The sequence below is a fragment of the Phascolarctos cinereus genome, unplaced genomic scaffold, assembly GCF_003287225.1.
Source record: "Phascolarctos cinereus isolate Bilbo 61053 unplaced genomic scaffold, phaCin_HiC Scaffold_1;HRSCAF=81, whole genome shotgun sequence".
NCBI classification, from domain to species: domain Eukaryota; kingdom Metazoa; phylum Chordata; class Mammalia; order Diprotodontia; family Phascolarctidae; genus Phascolarctos; species Phascolarctos cinereus.
Genome location: NW_027555514.1, coordinates 24,830,641 through 24,851,385, shown reverse-complemented (window position 1 = coordinate 24,851,385; position 20,745 = coordinate 24,830,641). Strand labels below are relative to the sequence as shown.

At 38.8% G+C, this 20,745-nt stretch overlaps 1 protein-coding gene across 9 annotated transcripts in view; it reads left to right on the top strand.

The window, feature by feature from the left end:
- The window catches only part of RBMS3 (RNA binding motif single stranded interacting protein 3), a 1,402,476-nt gene that overhangs the window by 1,103,140 nt on the left and 278,591 nt on the right, over positions 1-20,745 (top strand). For all 9 annotated transcript variants that reach the window (XM_078151263.1, XM_078151264.1, XM_078151268.1 and 6 more), the window contains one exon: positions 5,929-6,086. In XM_078151263.1, coding sequence (XP_078007389.1) covers positions 5,929-6,086 — 158 coding nt within the window. The remainder of the gene's footprint in view (positions 1-5,928; positions 6,087-20,745) is intronic.

Here is a 20,745-nt window from a genome sequence, read left to right as displayed (position 1 = left end):
CACTGCTTCCTGGACACTTGTCTAAGTTTGGTGGCTATCAACTGGGATATGCCCAAAGAGATATTCAGGAGCAAAGGCACTGGGCACCTTCATAAGAGCCAAAATACCTGTTTGCATCTTTGCTTCTTGCGAGGGAAAAAAAAAATAACAAACCTTTGCTTTGGTTTGTTTCTTTTGGCAATCAAAATTATCCACTCTATTGACAAAATGACCAGCATAAATTTATCCCCACTATTCATTTTTCCTTGCCAATGGGCATTCAGGCAGCATAATATGGCTGATAGAATGCTGAACTTAGAATCACGGAACCTAAGTGCAAAATGCTGGCTCTGCTACTTATCACTTGTATGATTTTGGGTAAATCAGTTCCACTCAGAATCCCATTGGTAAACTGAGGACATTAGATCAGTGGTTCTTAACCTGACTTGTGTCATGGACCTCTTTGGCAGTCTGAAACAGCCCATAGATCCCTTCTTAGAATATTTTTTAAAAATTCGTAATTGAAGGGAAATACAAAATTTCAATTAAAGGTTAGTGGAAATAATGATGTATTTATTTTCGAGGTCCCCTTGAAATCTGGGGTTTGTGGACCTCAGGTTAAGAAGCTTTGTATAAGATAGGTCCCTTCCCTCACTAGAAATGTGATTCTATGAGTAACTGGGACTTGAGATGATTTTTGAAAAGTAGTCATTTTAGCTCTCTGATTGTGCTTTGCACAGAGGTGGGCCAATCATTAAAATCATTAGGTCAGTATCCAAAAGCCGGAATTGTCCAACCAGCTGTACCTAAAGACAAAATAGAATCTTATTGGGGAATTTCAGACAAGAACATGTAGGCTTTATTTTTACTGGACAAAGTGAGTGGGAATGAAAAAAAATGTTTTTCTTTCTTTACTTGCAATCTCATAGGATCAAAGGGCTGCTTGTATTTGCCTCGGTCAATAGGTTAATTGTGAAGGATCCTTCCTGCATCCCCTTATATTCCCCCTTTCAATCTAAGACTGTTCAGCACTAATAACTTAGTGTCTCTGATGTTAAATATAGTGCTTCTCACATACAAGTACTTTCAACTAATTTTCCGCTCTTGAAATATCGAGTACAGTGGAAACCTCTTTCCAGGTTCAGGCCATCTAGCTTAGCCCTAGCTTATTTCATCCAACAGCAATCATACACACCCATAAAATATTTCATCTATATAGCCTCCAACTTCAAATGGATGAAGTACCTAAGCCCTCCTTGAAACTCCACTTTTCTGTTCAGCTGGAAATGTCTCGAAGCTCTTTAAAATAAGTAAAAAGCTGGGGCATGAATATAGATGTTATATATAGAAAGAGGATGAAAGAGGAGGGGAGAGGGGGCTATAAAATAGAGGAAGAGGAGGAGGAGGAGGAGAGAAAGAGGGGCAAGTGGTGATGTGGGTAAAAGGATCAAAGAATTAAAAAAACTTAAGAAGAGGGAAAACACTTTTCTCTAAAATAAATATATTTATGATCTTTTGGTTAAATGAGATAATCTATGTAAAATATTTTATAAAATTTAAAGTCTTATATAATCTATTATTTAATATATAAATACATAATAATTTAATATAAATATATTTACTATATCATGACTGTTTTATAGAAAATATATTACTATTATATATAAATGATACTTTTTATTTATTATTTTAATTATTTTGTAAAATGATTGAAATAGCCTCCATTTTCATCTACAAAGAAGCTCAGCATTTTAAAAAAACTTTTTTTCTCATGACTTTTTAATGGAGTTAAACCAGCAGTAAAAAGAACCTAGCCCACCCCAATGGTGGTGAAATAGAAGGAAGAGATCATTCAGTGACCTGGTCCCATATTGAGTGGGGAAAAGTCCCCAAACACACAATGAGAGCCCATGTGAGCCTGTATTTTAACAGTTCAATGGTATGTTTTGATGTTCTGTGGTCTATTTATCCATTCATTCATTCAAATTAAGATTCGCTACTGTGTATAAGGTCTTGTATGATTTTTCTTTCATTCTAGAATGAAAGCTCAGTGATGAGCAGTTAAAGTCATCAGACAGGCAAAATCTAGAGATTTTTCTTGTCTCTGTAGGCTTCCATTTGGCCCAGAATGTAGACCTTTGAACGGAATGGAAAAAGAGAAATAGTCCAGCAAAGCCCCTTCAATGGAGCTGGGGGCCTGGGTCTTAGTTCAACTCCCACCTCTGGAAAAGCTGTTTTCATGATAACCTTGACCATGGCCCTTATAAAAGATTTCTTTTAGCCTCTATTTCTTCATCTCAGGGGATTGGAAGAAAATGTTATCTAAATTCCCTTCCAGCTCTAAGAATCTAAAAGTGTACAAAAATTCACCTCCAAGAACAATAGTAAACAGTACCGCCCCCCAAGAAAAATTGGGGGATATTCAGTTGACTGAGAGTCGGTCATAATACAAGACAACTTCAGAAAATTAGAAAATAGGTATAAAAGGGAAAAGCCCAATGAAATTTGAGCTCATTTTGCAGAAAACAATATAGAAGTTTTTTGAGTTGCCCACCCAATCTGATAAACATTTATTAAAAAACCCATGCTGTGCAAGGCACTCTGTCAGATGCTGGGGATGCAAGGACAAAATTGTAAAAGTCCCTTCCCTCTAGGAGGTTATTTTCTACTAGGTGATACATCACCAAGGAATAAGCATTTATTGAGTAACTCAGGCACTGTCCTAGGTACTAGTGATACAAAGACAGAAAGGGGAAAATGTCCCTTTTTTCATAAAGCTTATATTTTAATAGGACAGGCAATGAGTGCTCAGAATATCATAGCATCGCATCTAGTATCAGAGATCCAGAGCCAGAAGGTATTTCACAAGTCATCTATTTAAATGCTTTCATTTGGAAATAAACAAAGGCCCAGGAAAGTTATTACCTGAGGTCACACTGGTGGTCTATACCGGACTTGGGATTTGAATACAGACTCTCTGATTCCAGTGCCAGGTTTTTTCCCCCATGATATAATTATATACGTATGTATATAATAGATATGTGTACACATATGTAAGTACTATTTATATACATATACATCAGAACAATATATGTATATACATACATATGCACACACACATATATGTCTGTGTGTATATATACATATATATGTATGTGTGTGTGTGGATATGTGTGTGTGTATATATATACACACATATATATGTATGTGTGTGTATATATATTTTATATATATATATATATATATATATATATACATATTTTAACTTTCATTAAAGAGTAAAGGTCACATATATCTGTCAGGGGGGAAGCTTTTTTAAAAAATGTATTTAAATGGAACAGCCCTGGGGTCAAGAGGACCTGAGTTCAAATCCAGCCCCAGACACTTGGCACTTACTAGCTGTGTGATCCTGGGCAAGTCACTTAACCCCATTGCCTAGTCAGATAGATAGATAGATAGATAGATAGATAGATAGATAGATAGATAGATAGATAGATAGATAGATAGATAGCAGTATTCCATAGTTATGTCAACATACTGAGTTTGAATCTAGGACCAACTCTGCTTTTTGAATAGCAGAGCCTCTTGGCAAATCCCACTGTATGATGTCACATTTTTCTCTGTCAATGCTTCTCAGTGCTGCTGGGAACTTTGATTCATAGATGAAGTTAGCATGAATGAAGGACCATTTCCTTAAGTTCAGGCTCTGGTCTTCCTTAAAGAGGACAGGTTAATAGCATTTACTTTTATTTTTAAGCAGATTTATTTTCATAGATTTTTGGTTTTGGTTTTGGTTTTTATATCACTCGTGTTTCCCCTGCATCCCTTCTGCTGTTCTTCCCCAGCCCTTATAACAAAGGTGGTGTTGTTGGTGGTGGTTTTAAGAAAAAGAAGATATAGCATTTACTGTTCATCATGCTATGTTCTTTCATGCAAACAGTATTGGGAATTATGAAAATTGGAAGGTTAGACCTTGCTTTTTAGGAGACAATGATACAATTGTAGTGGTACAGTCTAATGGAAGGAGCAGATCTGAACCCTCTTGTCAGTGTTAATGAGCTTGTGATGTCAGGCAACTAACTTGTCCATTCCTCAGTTTGCTGGTCTGTGAAGCAGGAATAACACCTACTTTACTTAATTTGCTGTTACATGGATATAATGAAACATACCTGGAAGCCCTCTGTGCCTTCTCTGGCTGATACAAGAATATTAAAGAAGCAGTTGGGTCATCCATCATCTGATCCTCGCCCTTTCCTCATGACCAAACCATTTTGGTTTTAACTCTTCCTTCTCTCTTTAATGACAATTTTCCCTCCACTTCCCCTTCATAATTTCCACATCTATAATGAGTTATTGTTTACAATGTGACAAACTGAACCCCACTGACTGGCCCATCCTGATTAAAAAAATATATATGCATAAGAAAGTGGATAAAAAATAGTGGATAAGAAGATACTGTAAGAAACTGGAGAACTGTACCGATTTAGATTTACATCTTTCTTTAGTTGGACTTATTTTCTTTGTTCTATGTGCTGCATCCTGGGGGAAAAAAAGATTGAGTCTGCTTAAGAAAGACTACATTTTTCTCTATGTTCTTATATCCAAGTAAAGCCTATCCTGTCTTGGTGGTAACTCTTCTTTTCATAGCTCCATTCCTCAGTAGCTGCTGTCATTGTTTTAGTTTCAAATTAACTCTATTATTTATAACTTCCAGTTCTGATTTATCAACTGTCCATTGCTGTTAATCTCCATTAGGTTGACTTAGCAGTGAAGCAGTACTTGGGTTATGGACTGAACCTTGAGAAAGTTCCTTACATAAGGGATGACATAAACTGCACAAGTCAGCCAAGGGTCACAGATCTGGAGCAGGAAGTCCCTTCAAAATTATCCTGTACCACACCCTAATGTTACGTACGAGAAAACTGAGAGGCCCAGTGAGGTGAAATGATTTGTCACGGTCACAAAGCTATCATGGCACACCTAGTATACAGACCCATGCCTTCTAACTCCACATCAACCACTTTTCCTCATGTAAAACATTGAATTCCAAGAGAGAAAAAGGGATAAATAGAAGAGAGTGTTGCCAAGGAAGACCAAAAATTAAAATACTGTTTATTTTTTTTTATTGGGATGGACTAGTCCAGTTTGGCACATCATAAGCAATAAACCATTGTAAATGGGGAAATTATAGAGGGGAAGTGGAGGGGAAAATTGTCATCAAAGAAAAGAGTTAAAACCAAAATGTTTCGGTCATGAGGAAAGGGTAAGGGATAGCTGATGGATGACCCAACTGCCACTTTGATATTCTTATATCATCCAGAGAAAGCATGCTAAGATATACCTATATTGACACATAAACATAGTCTGGACAAACAGGAAGCAGTAGATAAGAGTCACACATGATGAAGCAGGTATGGGTGGGTGATCTCTCTTGTGAGAGGGAATACCCACTCATCAACTCATAGGTCATTTGGAGTATTTGAGAATTAAGGCTAGGGAAATGGTATTGTCTCAAAGAAGGATGGAGGGGGTGACCTAGTAGAAGAGTAGCTTCAGTCAAATGATGGGAAAAGAAATTGGAATCCCTAACTTAATGTGAGGGGCAAAGTAGATGTCTCACTCTCCAGAAATGATTTTGTATTTTTTCTATGACTCTTTTGAATTTGCTCCCCTGTGTACGTGTGATAACCCCCCCCCCCCAAGGAGAATGTAAGCCCTATAAGGGCAGGGACCATTTCATTTTTATTGTGGTATTACCAGGACTTAACGTCATGCCTTTATAAACAATAAGCATTTAATAAATATCTGTTGAGTTTAATTGACTTGCATTGGAGGAGCCCTGAGAGATTTATTTGTTTAATCATTAAATTAAAGATAAATGCCAAATAAATAGGCACTGGCATTTGTAATATAATGCAATTGTTTCTGTTCTTTTTTTTTTTGTCCTAGCAACAAGAACAAGACCCCACAAACCTATACATCTCCAATTTACCCATTTCCATGGATGAGCAGGAATTGGAGAACATGCTGAAACCCTTCGGCCATGTCATTTCCACCAGAATATTGAGAGATGCCAATGGAGTCAGCAGAGGTGTTGGATTTGCCAGGTGAAATTCTTGCTCCAGTTATTCACTTTTTTCCCCTTCTTTGTTCCATTCAGTGTGCATCCCATTCCCCATCTCAGAGACTCAGAGCTGTGACATCTACAGAGTTCAGCCTATCGTGTGGGTGTTTCTGCCTTTGAACAGATGAATAACACCACGAGCATATATCCATTCCATAGGTTAGCATATGTGTGCATGGCATGCATGTGTGGGCAAATTCCTAGATATTTATGCTATTTACCCCTCCTCCCTTTGTCTCTGCCTGCCTTTGTTTCAGCAAGCTCAGATCCTGCCAGGCAGTGACATAGATAATAAATGCCTAGTACCCAACAGCAAAATAACCCATGTGGTGAATAAAGTATTCAAAGGGTTTCACATAGATTTCCAAAGAAAGGAAGGTAAATTTCCCAGTAGGAAGGAAAGAGAGAAGGAGGAATATCTAGAGAAACCTAAATTGTTGGGAAGCCCCAAGGATTCCAGAGCCTTAAGAGAAGGTCAGGAGGAGCATTTGCATTTGAGAGGCCCAGGCTGCTTGGTTTTTGATGTTTTAGGCAGAACAGAGGAAAGGCTGATAGCATTTCTGTCATTGATGGGGAAGGAGGATGAGTTTTCATTTTAACTTTGAGGAAATGTTTACAAAAGGGGGTCGCAGCCAGGAATGCAGTTAAAATGATTGTTCCTGCTGTGCTTTCATGAACATAAAAATAGGAAGGGCTGAAAGGAGGAAAAGAAATGGAGCTGGGAAGAAAAGGTAAGCCAGTGATTTTAGGGTTTGGGCTGTGATCAGTTGGCATTTTCCTGGGTCTGTGGCTAGCAAACTTGGTCCTCCTGCTTCCCTGATACCTGGGATTCAGTTGGGTATTTTGAAGGGAAAAAAAAAAGACTTTTCCCTTGTGAATTTCCCTGGATTCATCCTTATGCATCTCAAACCACCTTCTCTAACCCTCCGATCCTTTGTCTATGCTGTGTTGCCCTATGAAAACTCATCCTAGAACTCTTCTTTTCATGGTCTTTTCATCTCTTTTTTTTCCCTTCAGAAACCTGGATCACTCCAGAAGACACTCAGTCCCAGACCACAGTCTCTGGAGGAGAGTTTCTCCTCATCCCTCTAAGCTGGGAGGATGAGAAGTTGGCATACCCCTGCTGCTACCAACAATCCATAAACTCTTCCCCTTAGATTTACTCCATCTGTCTCTGTCACCCAGCATAGGCCCTTCTTCTGTCATTCCCCGGTCTGCTTTCAGTTCCTTCTCATTAGTTCTTTGTCAGTCTTCCTCTTCACATCATCCCCAGGACCCATGCTTGGTACCTTCAAAAGACATGTCAGTGTCTTCCCCCCAAACCCTTGCCTCCTTGAGTCCTACTTCTTCTTTCCACCTTAGCCATCCAAAGACTTAAGCATGCCTTAGATGTCACCATGGCAGGGAGGTGGTACAGTGGATAGAGTGCCACGCCTGAAGTCAGTAAAAGTCTGGCCTCAGACACTTACTGGCTTTGTGACATCTGGGCAAGTTACTGTTACCTCAGTTTCCTTGTCTGTAAAATGAGCTGGAGAAGGAAATGGGAAAACGCTCTAGTATTTTTCCCAAAAAAACCCCAAAGTGGTCTCATGAAGAGTCGGACATGACTGAAAAATGACTTAAATATGTCTCCATCATCAATAACTATGTGTCACTACCGTCATCTTGAAGTCTGAAATTACCTTCTCTGAAAATCATCTCCTGGTCTTCCATCTCTCTCTCCATCATTCCTCCTAAACCCATTCTTCATGATCACCACAACCTCTAGTCCAGGGCTACTTAACTTTTTTTTTTTTGCCATGGATCCTCTTGTGCAGAACTCTGATGAATCCATTGAACCTTCCATTCAGTATAACACTTTAAATGCATAAAATAATATATAAAGAATTACAAAGAAACCATTTATAAAAAAATATTAAAAATTTATATAAAAATTTATACAAAATTATATAAAATATATAGAAATATTTCTCTATGTATCTAACTATATCTTTATCTCTGTCTATATAATTTTTATACCAAGTTCACGGACCACAGGTTAAGAACTTCTCTGATCTCTCTAGTTTCCTGCTCTCTCTTCACTTTCCTTTCTTTATAGACTTCATTTTATGTTTCATTGTTTCAATGCTATATTGCTCTTTACCCATGAATCCTTTAACATCCAGATGTTTAGTGGATAGAGCATTGGCTCTGAAGTTAGGGAGATCAGTTGAAATCTTGTCTTAGACACTTATAGCTTTGTGACTCTGGGCAAGTCATTTACCCTCGGTTGCTTCATCTATAAAATAAAGATCACAGTTTTTACTTCCCAGGGTTGTTGAAGCAATAAAATGAAATATTTGTAAAGTACTTTACAAGTCTAAAATGCTATTCTATTTATTATTGTTATTTATTATCATTATTATTATTATTACTCCCTTATCCTACTAGGAGAGGGACATAGTATAATAACTTTAGAGCTAGAGAACACAGAGTTCATCTACTCTGACTTCTTTATTTTACAGATGAGCAAGCCAAAATTCAGAGAGGTTAATTGACTTACCCTGGGTCACATAGCTAATAGGTATCAAAGGCAGGATTTAAAGCTAGGTCTTTCTTACTCCAAGTTAATCATTTGACCCACTATTCCATACTGCCTCTTAACAGCAGAACTAAATGATGGGTGTGATTGCTGTTGTACTGGCAGTGATTTCTGAAAGGTGGTGATCAAGAATGGCAGAGATGCCACTGTATTGAAAAAGGGAAAATATTGAAGCACTTTTCTAAGAGGAAAGCGGATTATCTACAGACTATAGGTCAGGGGGTTTGACATCAATTCCTGGCTTAAAATTACCAAGAATGAAATTAATTGTAACAGATATATTTTAAAAGGATTGTTTATATTTGGCATGGGGGGAGGAGTTTGGGGAGCTGTGATCAGAAGGATTGAACCCTGCTACATAAAGTAAAAGGTCATGTCAGATAGATCTTATTTCATTTTTTGATAGGGTCACTAGGCACTGAGTTACTCAACAAGCATTTGTTTTTTGTTTATTTTATTTTTATCTTTCAACAAGAAAGACAAAAAAAAACCTGACTAAGCATAGGAATGCTATATGCATAGTATATAACTACATCTCAGCAAAGCTTTGATATTATCCTTGTGTGCAAGATAGAATAATGTGTCCTCTAATATAGTTAGGTGGGTTTAAAACAGGTTTCAGGATTGCACTTAAAGACTCTTCATTAATGAATCAATGTCAGCTGGAGAGGACATCTCTGTTGGAATGCTTTAGGCATCTGTCCTCTGGTCTTTGCGATGGAACATTTTTAGCAGTGACTGGAATGAAGATATCAACGACATGCTTATGAGATATGCAATTGACATGGAGAACTAATATGTTGGATGACAAAGTCAGCATCGGAAAAGACTGAGAGGTTTTGGCCTTCTTGCTATGGCATTAAATATGAGAGAAGAGAATACTGATATTGAAAAAGTATTCCCACTTTTCACTCACTGTGAGGTATAAGACAGTAAGCTTCTCTGGAGCAGGAGCTGTTTGTTGCATCCCATTCGGTTTGGTTGGAGGATAATGTGGTACTGGTTGATAATTTCTTGTAGATAGGCCATAATCTTGTTAAAATTATGGAGAAATCATGGTTCTTACTTTAGCTTGAAGAAGATAGGCAGATGCTTAGTAACTAGTGCCTTCTCTTTAAGCTTACCTTCTATCTTTGGGTATATTTCATATGCTCCTATGTATTGATATATTGTCTCTTCCACTAGAATGTATGCTTCATGAGGCCAAGGATTCTTAATTACTTCTTTGTATTCCTAGTATTTAGCAATAGTAACACTTAATAAAAGCATGTTGGTGGGTGATTGGTTAATTCCAATGTTCATGACTGAGTCAAATACAGAGTATGTGATTGAGGGTTGAGGATTGTAAGATCTAGGAGCTGGAAGGGACCTTGAAGGTGGTCTATTTTAATCCCTTTCTTTTTTTTTTTTTTTTTTTAGGCAATTGGGGTTAAGTGACTTGCCCAGGGAAACACAGCTAGTAAGTGTCAAGTGTTTGGTCTGAGGCCAGATTTGAACTCAGGTCCTCCTGACTTCAGGGCCGGTGCTCTATCCACTGCGCCACCTAACTGCCCCCATCCCTTTCTTTTACAGCTGAGGTAATTTAGATCCAAGAAGTAGGAATGACTTATCCAAACACACAGAGATGTCCCCAGCAGACTAGGTATTCTCGGAGGGAGGACAATAAACAGTGATATCATGCACTTGGCATTATCATCCCTACAAATCATTTGTTCTCCTAGAAAGCCAGTATGCCTCCAGCTCTGCTCTAAGAATTTGTTGGTTTGTCTGGAACAGCAAACTCGTAACTGTGTCAGCTTCAATTGCTGTCCATAGCTCATTTATGAGTGTCCAGAGCTCTGAGCTCTCAGTAACTGGTTCAATATGCATCATGTTTACAATTGGTCATTTTCAACCCTTTCCAACAATGTGATTCTCATTCCCTGTGCCTGTGCCTCAATCCCTAACCTATGCGGAAGGGTGGGAGAGAAATCTTCATTATTGTGTTATTTGGAAGCAACAGTGCATCTTCTTCCATGGCAACCTGTCTTATAGCAGCAGAGGGGTTCTCATTTCATTTTGAAAATGCCCTACTTCAAAGCATCACTGATCTTTATGCTAGGAAGGCCCATGGGCTGCTCAATTATAGGCCTTTGAAACCTCCAAAAGCATCCAAAAGGCACCAGCAATTAAGAACATCCTTTTATTCATTTTTTTTTTACTATTCTTTTACACTCTTGTAACTTAAAACAACTTTGTAAGATTCACCCCCCAGGCGACATTTTATGGCCAGGTCATAAACCTTTGAAAATATAAGTTTATGATGGAAATGCTGACGGTCTTACCCTTAGCTACCACTGTGAGTGTTTGTGGCAGGCGCCAGCAGAATAACTTACCTGTGAGTGTGGAGATCACAGCATAAAACAGCCCCAGCCTGGGGAGAAAGTTTTGCGTATTTGTGTTATCCACTTCCTTTTCCCAGAAACATGAGACCAATGGTCCAACCAAAGAAAAAAAAAAGAAAGAAAGACAAGTCACTTTAAAGGAATGTTATGGGGCAGCTGGCAGAGAATAACCAAAGCGGAGGGGGGAAGGGACTGGCCGGGAAGGAGAAAGTTCACAGTGAAGCCGCCACCTTCAACATCTGGGATGAATGAAACAAGGGGAAAAAAAAGTGAGTTCCCTGGCCTCTGAGAGCCCAGTTCCCATGATATCCTTTCCATTTTCCAGAGTTCTTTTTGATTTAATTTGGTTTTGCACACCTTGATCAGCTTTCATGGTGTGAGGGACAAGGAATTCCCCTGATCAGTGAGGATGTTTCTTAAGTAAATCACTTGAGGTAGCCTTTCCTTCCTCTAAGAAAAGAGGGAAAACCTGAACAGGAACCAATTTAGATAAATATGACATGCAAACAGATATGAATGATGAGAAAGAATTTTTTTTCCCTTTACTCTTGGTACTTTCCAGTTCTAGGCAATCATGAGTCTAAACATTGGAAAGATGATGGCAGCAAGCGCTAGTGAAGGGAGTTCCCTCTCCTGAGATTTACCTAGAACAATAAAACCACAGGACCAATCCCTATTCTATTTTCAGGTTGTCAGTTTTAAGGACGCTTAAACACTTAGTGATTTGGAGGAGGCAGCACAGTTCAATGGGAAGTCATTGGCTTTTGGAATAATTTTGAACTATGTTCAAATACTGCTCCTGCTATTTGCTCTCTATAAGATCTAGAAACAAATACACCCTCTGTGGGGTTTTGTCTTCTTATCAGTAAAAAGAAGGTCCCTTCTGACTCTAATTGCATTCTCCTATGTCCAAGATAGGATTGGGACTGTGATGTCATTGGCATAGGGAATGCCCAGATGAGGAAACTCCTTTTACCAAAACCGGTCAGAATTTGCTGGCCAATGTTATCATCTTAGAGAGTTACCTAGAACCCTGAGGTTGAGGGGCTTTCTCACCTTGTGCAAACCTTGTAGGTGAGAGGAGGGACTTGAACTCCGACCTTCTTGTGCTGTCTCTTTAATGCATGCGAATGGAGTGGAGAGGACTAAATGCTAATAACACATTTAAACAGGGTGTCCCAAAACTCCTTGTTCCATTTTAAGGAGTTTAAAGTTTGTAATTCTCTTTGCTTGTCCTGTTTTATTTGAGCTTTACAACAGCCATGTGAGGTAAGTACAACAGATAATATTGTCTCCATTTTACAGATGAAGAAATTGAGACTCAAAGAGATCAAGTGATGACATATCTATTGTCAAAGATAGCATATGAACTTGGGCCTTCCAGATTCCAAGGTCCATACTCTAGCCACTGTGCCACACTTCACCTCAAGTGAAAGGGAAGGATATTTGAATCCTTTTGTTCACGTTACTGTTTCTCCCAGCCTTCCCAATATGTGTAGGTAACTTAAAAATACTCCCCTTCTACATTTGTTCTTCTAGGTCTCTGTCTCATTCCCCTTTTCTCCTCTTGCTCATTGTTCATTCATTCATTCATTCATTCATTCATTTACTTTTCATAATGCTCTCATCCCTTTTCTTGCTTCTCCTTTAGGAAGGTGTGGGTGTATGATCTAGCTTGGAGATGAAAGCATTGGTCTACTTCTGTTTCTTTCTCTATCCACTTACAGAAGAAGAGCTAGGGAGCCAACCTCTCCCTCACACACATTAATAAAACCAGGAAGAATTGAAGATCCCAACTGATCTGGAAACAATGATAACCCATACCTACTTTCTATTACAAGGTGCACAGTCTTAAGTCGCTACCAGTCCACACAGGGTGAAAAGAAAGGAAAGGTATCAAGGCTGAGCAATCTCAACTCCAGTTTAGTGAAGTTTGAATTTGTAGGTCCTTCCCATTTGAGGTTCTAGCTGTATGTTCATATCAAGCCCAAATTCATCCTGGATAATTTGATCTGATCCCCAAAACAGAAGTTAGACTTTTTCTTGAAATGTGGCTCATTATGCCCCTGTACTAGAAGAGAAGTCTGGGTGAAATCTCTGAAATTATAGATAATAACAATAATGGTGATAACTAGCATTTATAAATCACTACACATATTATGTCATTTGGTCCTCCTAATAACCCTTTGAAGTAGGTGCTATTTTATTCCTATTTTACAGATGTGCAAACTGATGCTGAAAAATAATTTGTCCACAGTCATACATCTTGTAAGTATTTAGGTATTTAGGTCTGCTCTATCCATAGCACTATCTAGCTTTCAAAGCTTAGATAGCTCTCCTCTCTAGGGTCTTACCAACGAGGATTAACATGATCCCTTCAAGAAAAAAGTACTCATAGTTCAAAATAAGTGTCAAATATATGACAGTTATTTATTTACTCTACTACAAAAGTAATACTTAAAACACAAAAGGCTCTTCAGAATTCATTAACAAGCACTTGAAAAGCAATCACCAGAACCTTACTGAAAGGTAAAGGCACTTTGTGGAACTGATAAATGGGCTCAGAATTTTTAAGTCAGACCCTCGATGTCAGAGAGACTCATTCATTCCAGACGCACTGGCCAGCCCCAGGCATGGCCCTTCAGTCCCCTCAGGTTAAACATGATCCTATGAGTGGCCATCTCCTCCTCTCAGAGGTGATGTAGTCACAGGAAACAAAGAACTCTTGACCTCATGAGATGTCTACCAAGTTGGAAACCTCCATCTCTGAGGATGGCTGTTTAGATCACCTCTGCTTAGGAAAGGAAACATAAAGCAATAGAGGCAGCTGGGAAATTAAAGTCTAGTCTAGGGTTTGCCAAGGTAAACAATGCCCTTGCTGTCATGTGCTTATAGATGCCCATAGGGACAGTTCAACAAATTATGTAACTCTCAAAAAATCACATAACCGAAGGAGGAACTGACAAGATTAACAAGATGGAGGACTGGACATTTTCTCCAACCTTCACTAACTCACCAGAAAATTTAAAAATAAAATAAAAGAAACCAAAAAAAAAAAGTAATTGTGGACCAGAAACAGAACAATTGGTGTTAAAACTGGAGGATAAGAAGTCAAGAAATTCAGAAAAGTACAAATATTATGAATTAAGAGTAGACAATGTGAATCTTTAACGTGTTCACTTAGCAGCCCTCCCTCCCCTACCAGTTACTGTATTTTGGGACGCACAGACTAGCCCACGGGCTTGTGCTTTGGGATCCATTCGTTCTATTTTGGAGACTCTGGCAGTGCTCTCCAACCATCCTTCCCCCACTGTTCCGCTGCAACAAGCAGTAAGCATTGATTCCACGACCATTCCAGGAGTAGGAATAGCAAGAGAATAAATAGTAATAACGACAACAGTGCTAACATGTATATAGCACCCGCTCTGTGTCAGATATTGTGCTGAGCACTTTTAAATGATTATCTCATTTGATCCTCAAAACAACCACAGGAGGTAGGCGCTATTATTATCCCCATTTTATAGATGAGGAAACTGAGGCAAAAAAATGGTTAAATGACCTGCCCAGGTCACATAGCTAAGAAGTGTCTGAGGCAGGATTTGAATTTGGATCTTCTTGACTCCAGGCCAGTCACTCTATCCATTCTTCTGATGGTAGTAACCCAGTTAGAGATTGCCCAAAATACAGAGCCTAGAACACATACCCTCTTTTCCTCCAAAGATGCAAAAAAAAAAAAAACCAGATACTGATTGAAGATAGCAGAGAACTAAGGAGTGGAGGGAAATGTCTAGGGCTATCATGGGAACCTGCAATGAAACTGAAGGAAAAGGAAATGAAATCCAGGAGGAGCCAGGTCTATCTCACTGTCACCCAAGGCTAGGGAAAAGAGGAGGCTGAGACAGCATTAATGTCAGGGCCTTGGGAGAATTTGTACCATGAAAGGTGGGGAGAAATCAGAAAATGAGTGACAGGAAAATATAAGTGGGAAAACTCTCTACTACAGATCATTTAACGATTTTTAGCCTAAAACTGCTTATGATTTCAAGAGGAAGAGAATTTAATCAAAAACTTAGAATAAGTGGATAAAAACAGAGAGGAAACTAAAATTAGTAAGGTAAGTGTCACAAAGAACTATCTATATTTAAGGAAGTTTGGTGCAAGGGAGACCACCTTGTTTCACAGTTTATTATTAATAATAACAAATTATATTTATATAGCTCTTTAAAATTAACAAAGTACTTTATACATATATCCTTTGAATTTCAAGAAAACCATATAAGGGAGATGCTACAGGAATTATTTTTATTGTATCCAGAGATATTTGTTCTTTAAACCTGCCTTATACTTTTCCTATATAAGGGAACTCCCATTATGTAAAGTCCTTCTACCAATTTTGAGGGTTGAATTATTAAATTATAAATTAACTTATATTAGTAGCATGAAACTATAAATGACTCCTCTTTAGTTTAGAGTCTTATAGAGTTTTCTGGGGCTGCTGAGAAGCTCATAGAATCATAGATATGTACATAAAAGAGATTATCTAATCTAATACCCTCATTTCCTCAGATGAGGAAATCGAGGTTCAGAGAGAGAGTGACCTGTCCAAGGTCACACAAATAGCAGCAGAATGCAGATTTGAACTCAGTTTTTCATAGCTCCAAGTTCAGCACTCTTTCCCCAGTACCACATTGTAAATTGCCAATGGTCACAGAGAAGACAAATAGCAGAGACAAAATTTGAACCCAAGTCTTTTTTTACATCTAGTCGAGCATTTTATGCACTGTGCCGTGACGCCTCTGTCTTATATTGCCTGGGTCACAAGCAATGTTGAAAACATTTGTCAACATACGGGAGGGGGTAGTAAAACATCATCAAATAAAGATGTTTCATTTGTTTGCTTCTCCTTGTTTTTCAAATACACTCTAATTTCTTCAGTTTATACAGGAAAACAAGTAATTGATGTCACTTGTTTTTTGGTTGTGACAAAAAGTACATTTTATTAGCAATTTAAAAAAAAACTTCTTTTAAATCACTGTTGACCCTCTGAATTGTTCTTACCAAAAACAATAATGTTTGTCAGTTATAGGGGCTCCACATGGCTAAAATGTATATATAGTGTCTATGTTTTGCAAAACTACAAAGATTTTCCAATGCCACAAGCCTATAATTTGCTGCAATAAGTGAATAAGATGCACACACACACACACACACACACACACACACACGCACATAATCGAGTCTTTTGCCACATGACGGTAAACTCAGAGGTCATTGACAAGTAAGGTGCCGTCGGGCTGGCTTGTCAATGACTCTCACAACTGAACACCTTTTCCCCATCTGTGCAGTAAATTAGACTCAGCATTAGGACGTTGCTGGGCCAGGCTCTCCTCTGACATCATTGGCTGGGAACCCTGTTTCTTCTTCTTTTTCCCTCCTCTCTCCTAACACAGATTGTAAAAGTCATAACAATTTCTTTCTTCCATGGCATAGCTTGGCACTGAAAAGGAAGAGTTCCCAAACATTGAGTCAGGAGACAATGTAAAGTTTATATTTATATATAAACAGCAGAGCCAGCAGAAGGCATTGAAATATACCAGCCTAATTAATGGATTGTTGGGAAGCCTGATCCGCCTGTCACGTCAAGCTGTTGCAGGGGCCGCGGGGGGATTCAGGTACCACCACAGAAGAATGGGTCTGGTTGTAGTTATTCAACAGCCCATCTGAAAGGGCCCGTGTAAAGGCGCCTTTGTTCAGCTGCCTTTTCAGACCTAGTCGAGGAGGCTGGTGTCGATTTCAAGTGAGGCGTGTGCCAGATTACAGATAGCTGGCGCTGGCATCGGAGAGCTGTTAATTGTGGAACTCGAGAAGAAAATGGGCACATTCTTTCCAACCCGGTGATTCAAAGCAAGGGCCCTTTCTCCCCAGACCTCTTGGAGTTCCGCTTCTCTCCTTTCCCCATAGAAAATGGCACTGAGGAGCCAGGACCAAACTTTTCATGCCTAGAAGCTCCAATGGGGCAGCTTTTGCCGGGACAGCTCCAGCTCGTTAAAAATGTTCCCCATGTATAAAAATGGAATTGTCACCACTGTGCGGTGCTGTGTAACAGGGTTTGATGCTCAGAACCTGCAGCTATGGGAAAGAGACTTTTGTTGCATTTCTTCTCTCAGAGACAAATATCTCCAAAGGCTCACTGTCAATGTTTGCTTAAATGTGGAGAGGCTGGTTTTGTGTGCCCCCAAACAACCCCATCCCACTTGATTCTCCACTTAAATGGTGATACTAAAAGATAACCTAAAGTAACATCCACTAGGGATGGCTAGAGCAGTTCAGTCTGTGATGAAATGTGACAGGCAGTGAGATTGGGCTCAGCTGACCGCCTTCTTTTCTCTCTTGGTGTGTCCTAATGTCTATTGAATCCCTCATTTAGGACATGCAGAATATGGAGAGATACACACACACACACACACACACACACACACACCCACGTATGTATATACGTACCTATTGTTCAGATGGTTTGTTTCCCATTCTCCCACAAAGTATTTTTTGTGTCAATTTAAGACAAATCTGAAGAATTTAATTTGTGGGGCTCCAGCAGGCTTTAGATTCTTAACTGCCTTTTATCTCGATGAGCACCCAGAGAGGAATGAAACAGAGGACAGAGCACTAGGGCAGAGTCTTATCAAACTGTGGCTCTCCTGGAATAAAAATTCTGTAAAACAACATCTGTAGTAATTAAATGCATACATTCCGGCTCCAATTCATAGCTCTGCTAGCAAAGAAGATTATTTTCCCTAAGTGACAGCAGATACGGCTTCTTGTGGGAACAGAGGGAGCAAGAAAAGATTTGCATTGTTTCTAGGAACGATTAGGACTCTTGCTGTGAAAAATGTAGGATGGCTCTCTAGTGATGCGAGACAGTCCCGGAAAGGAGGCTTTATAAGATTCTGTCTCCAGCAAAATGAATCCCAGTTTTTCCCATACATTTCATGGAGTCATAGACTCTTAAAGTGGAAAGGCACTGCAGAGGCCATCGAACAGCTCATACATCAACAGGAATCTCTTTATAGTATATCCTACTAGTGGTCATTCAGTCTTTCCTTGAAGACTTCCATTGACAGAGGTAGGAGTCCTCTACATTTGATGTCTAAATCTCTTTTTAACCTGAATCCTTCCTGCCCTTATGATCTTTGTACTCTCTCCTTCACTTAAGATACTTTAAACTCCAGATATGTTGGCCACCCTGTGCATGACATCATCTCCCCTCTCCACGCTTTTGTTGAAGAATTCTCCCTTTAGTGATAGTCATGTGAGGTTAAAGTGTTCATTCTCAGTTATTTTTAATGCATTCTTGTATATTTAAAGCCTCATACCAGACTTGAAACTTTTTTTGTGGCATATATTGTAAATTGCTTGTCTAAATCTAATTTCTTCCTAAGTGTTTTTCCATTTTCCCAGTAGGTCTGATTAAATAGTCCTTACCTAGACCCAGAGCAGGAATAGGTTGTGTCTATGATTTTCTATTGTTTCTAAATACTACTTATAGTTTCTTCCATTGATCACATTTTTAATTCTTTAATTAGCATCAAAGAGTTTCAACTGTAACCTGCTATTGATGTTGAAATGCCAGTCTTGTGATAACCCCTTCTTTCTCAAGATATTCACTAACCGTATCTTTACAAACTAATTCTAGGGGCAGCTAGGTAGCACAGTGGATAGAGCACCAGCCCTGGAGTCGGGAGGACCTGAGTTCAAATCCGGCCTCAGAGACATAATAATACTTCCTAGCTGTTGACTCTGGGCAAGTTACTTAACCCCAATTGCCTCACTAAAAAAAAAGAAAAAAGAAAAAAAGAAAAAGAAAAAAACCCAGACCAAAAAAACCCCAACTAATTCTAGAATTTTGTCAGGAATTGAAATTAAGTTCTCTAGGCTATGTTTGACAGACCCTTCTAGGAAACTGACTTTGTCCAATGTTATCACAACTTCCCATTCTCAGTGTATCTTCCTATAAAATCACTTCCAGTGAATCAACAATCCCATCTGCTGATCCTTGGTATGTTGGCTTGAATACATTGAGAACATCTAGGCACTCTCCCATTCTCACACTACTCACCTTGCGTTGTGCCTTCCTATTAGCTATTTGGTTCAGTTCTTTCTGAAGTAGGATTGAGTATCTCCTTCTTCTCTTTCTCATTAATTATTATAATCACTTCCACCCTGAGAAGTTGTCTGGTATTACATTTTACTCTACTCTTCCCCAATATAGCACAAAACAGGAAAGACAAAAACAAAACCGCTTTTTTATTGTTGACCTTAACTTTATATCAGCTGTGTCTGCTTCCATATATTTGTACATTTTCCCAAATCCAGGTTGGTCAATGAATTTCCTGTAGAGTCACATGCTCTCTTTTGTCAAGTCTCCCTTTTTCTCCTTATAGGATTTTTTTTCTCTTTGTAGTTCTAGTATTTCATGTTTGAATGCTTCCTTGGTACCCTAAGCTAATTTCCTTTATAGAGTTTTAGTCCATGAAAGATCCATTCTGTCAAAAATTAGTGTGTGTCAGAATGTGTGGCTTTTTCCCCCTGTATCACAAATTCTGTTAGAATACTTACACCACCACCCCCTCACCTCAAGATCCCCATGATTTATGCCCCCGACATTTAGTTCCTCCTTGTTGGTAAAAATAAGGCCCAGGGTAGGAAATTCCATTAACCTTTTGAAGGATGGAATGATTTAGGCAAGCCAAGAAATTATTAATCATTTTATGTTTGACATACGTATATACTCAGGAGGAGGCAGGGAGGGAGAGAAAGAGATTGTTCAAGCATATATCCACATAACAGATCTCTCATCACTTTCATATCATGTTTGCATATTAGGTTTGTGAGCTTTCCTCCTACATTCCTCATCTATTTCCTTCTTTCTGTAGAGGTAGTCTACAGCATACACCCATGAAAGCCTACTTTTCTGACTTATTAAACACGCATACCCTTTCCATACATTACAGCCCAGTCTATATGGCCTTCTTATCAAGATCCTCATACCTGACATTCCATTTTCCAACTCCATACTGTCATATTAATCACCGAACCCTCATTCCTGGAATACACCCACCCCAACCTATGCCTCTTAGGAGCTCAAACACCCATGTCTACATTAGCCTTTCTTGATCTTTGCAACTTTGCATACAGTTCCATCACCTTGTGTACATTCCCTGGTATGTATGGCAGCCTACTTTTATCTTTGAATCCTTAACAACTGGCTCAGTGTCTGGCACACAGTAGGATTAATAAATGCTTTTTTTATCCTTAGTTGATCAGCAATGTTTCTTTTCTTTCTGTCTCCACTGATCTTAACCCAAATACTCTTTACCCTCTTTCATGAATGTTCTCCAATAAGTATATCTTTTTAAAAATAGAGCTTCCATTGATATCTTTTGTTTTCACATCACCTAAATTATCCCCTCTATCCTTTCCTTCCTGAAAGTCACCCCTTATTAAAAAGAAGAAAAAAAAAAAGAAAAAGCAACTATACCTTATAAATACACAATGACCTTTCCATCTACACCTTGTTTCTTTTGAAAAGTATACATTTCTAGAGCCATATTCCTTTCATAGAGACTGTCCTATCCTACCAATTCTCAATAATGTTTATCAGGCCAAATTTGCCTGTT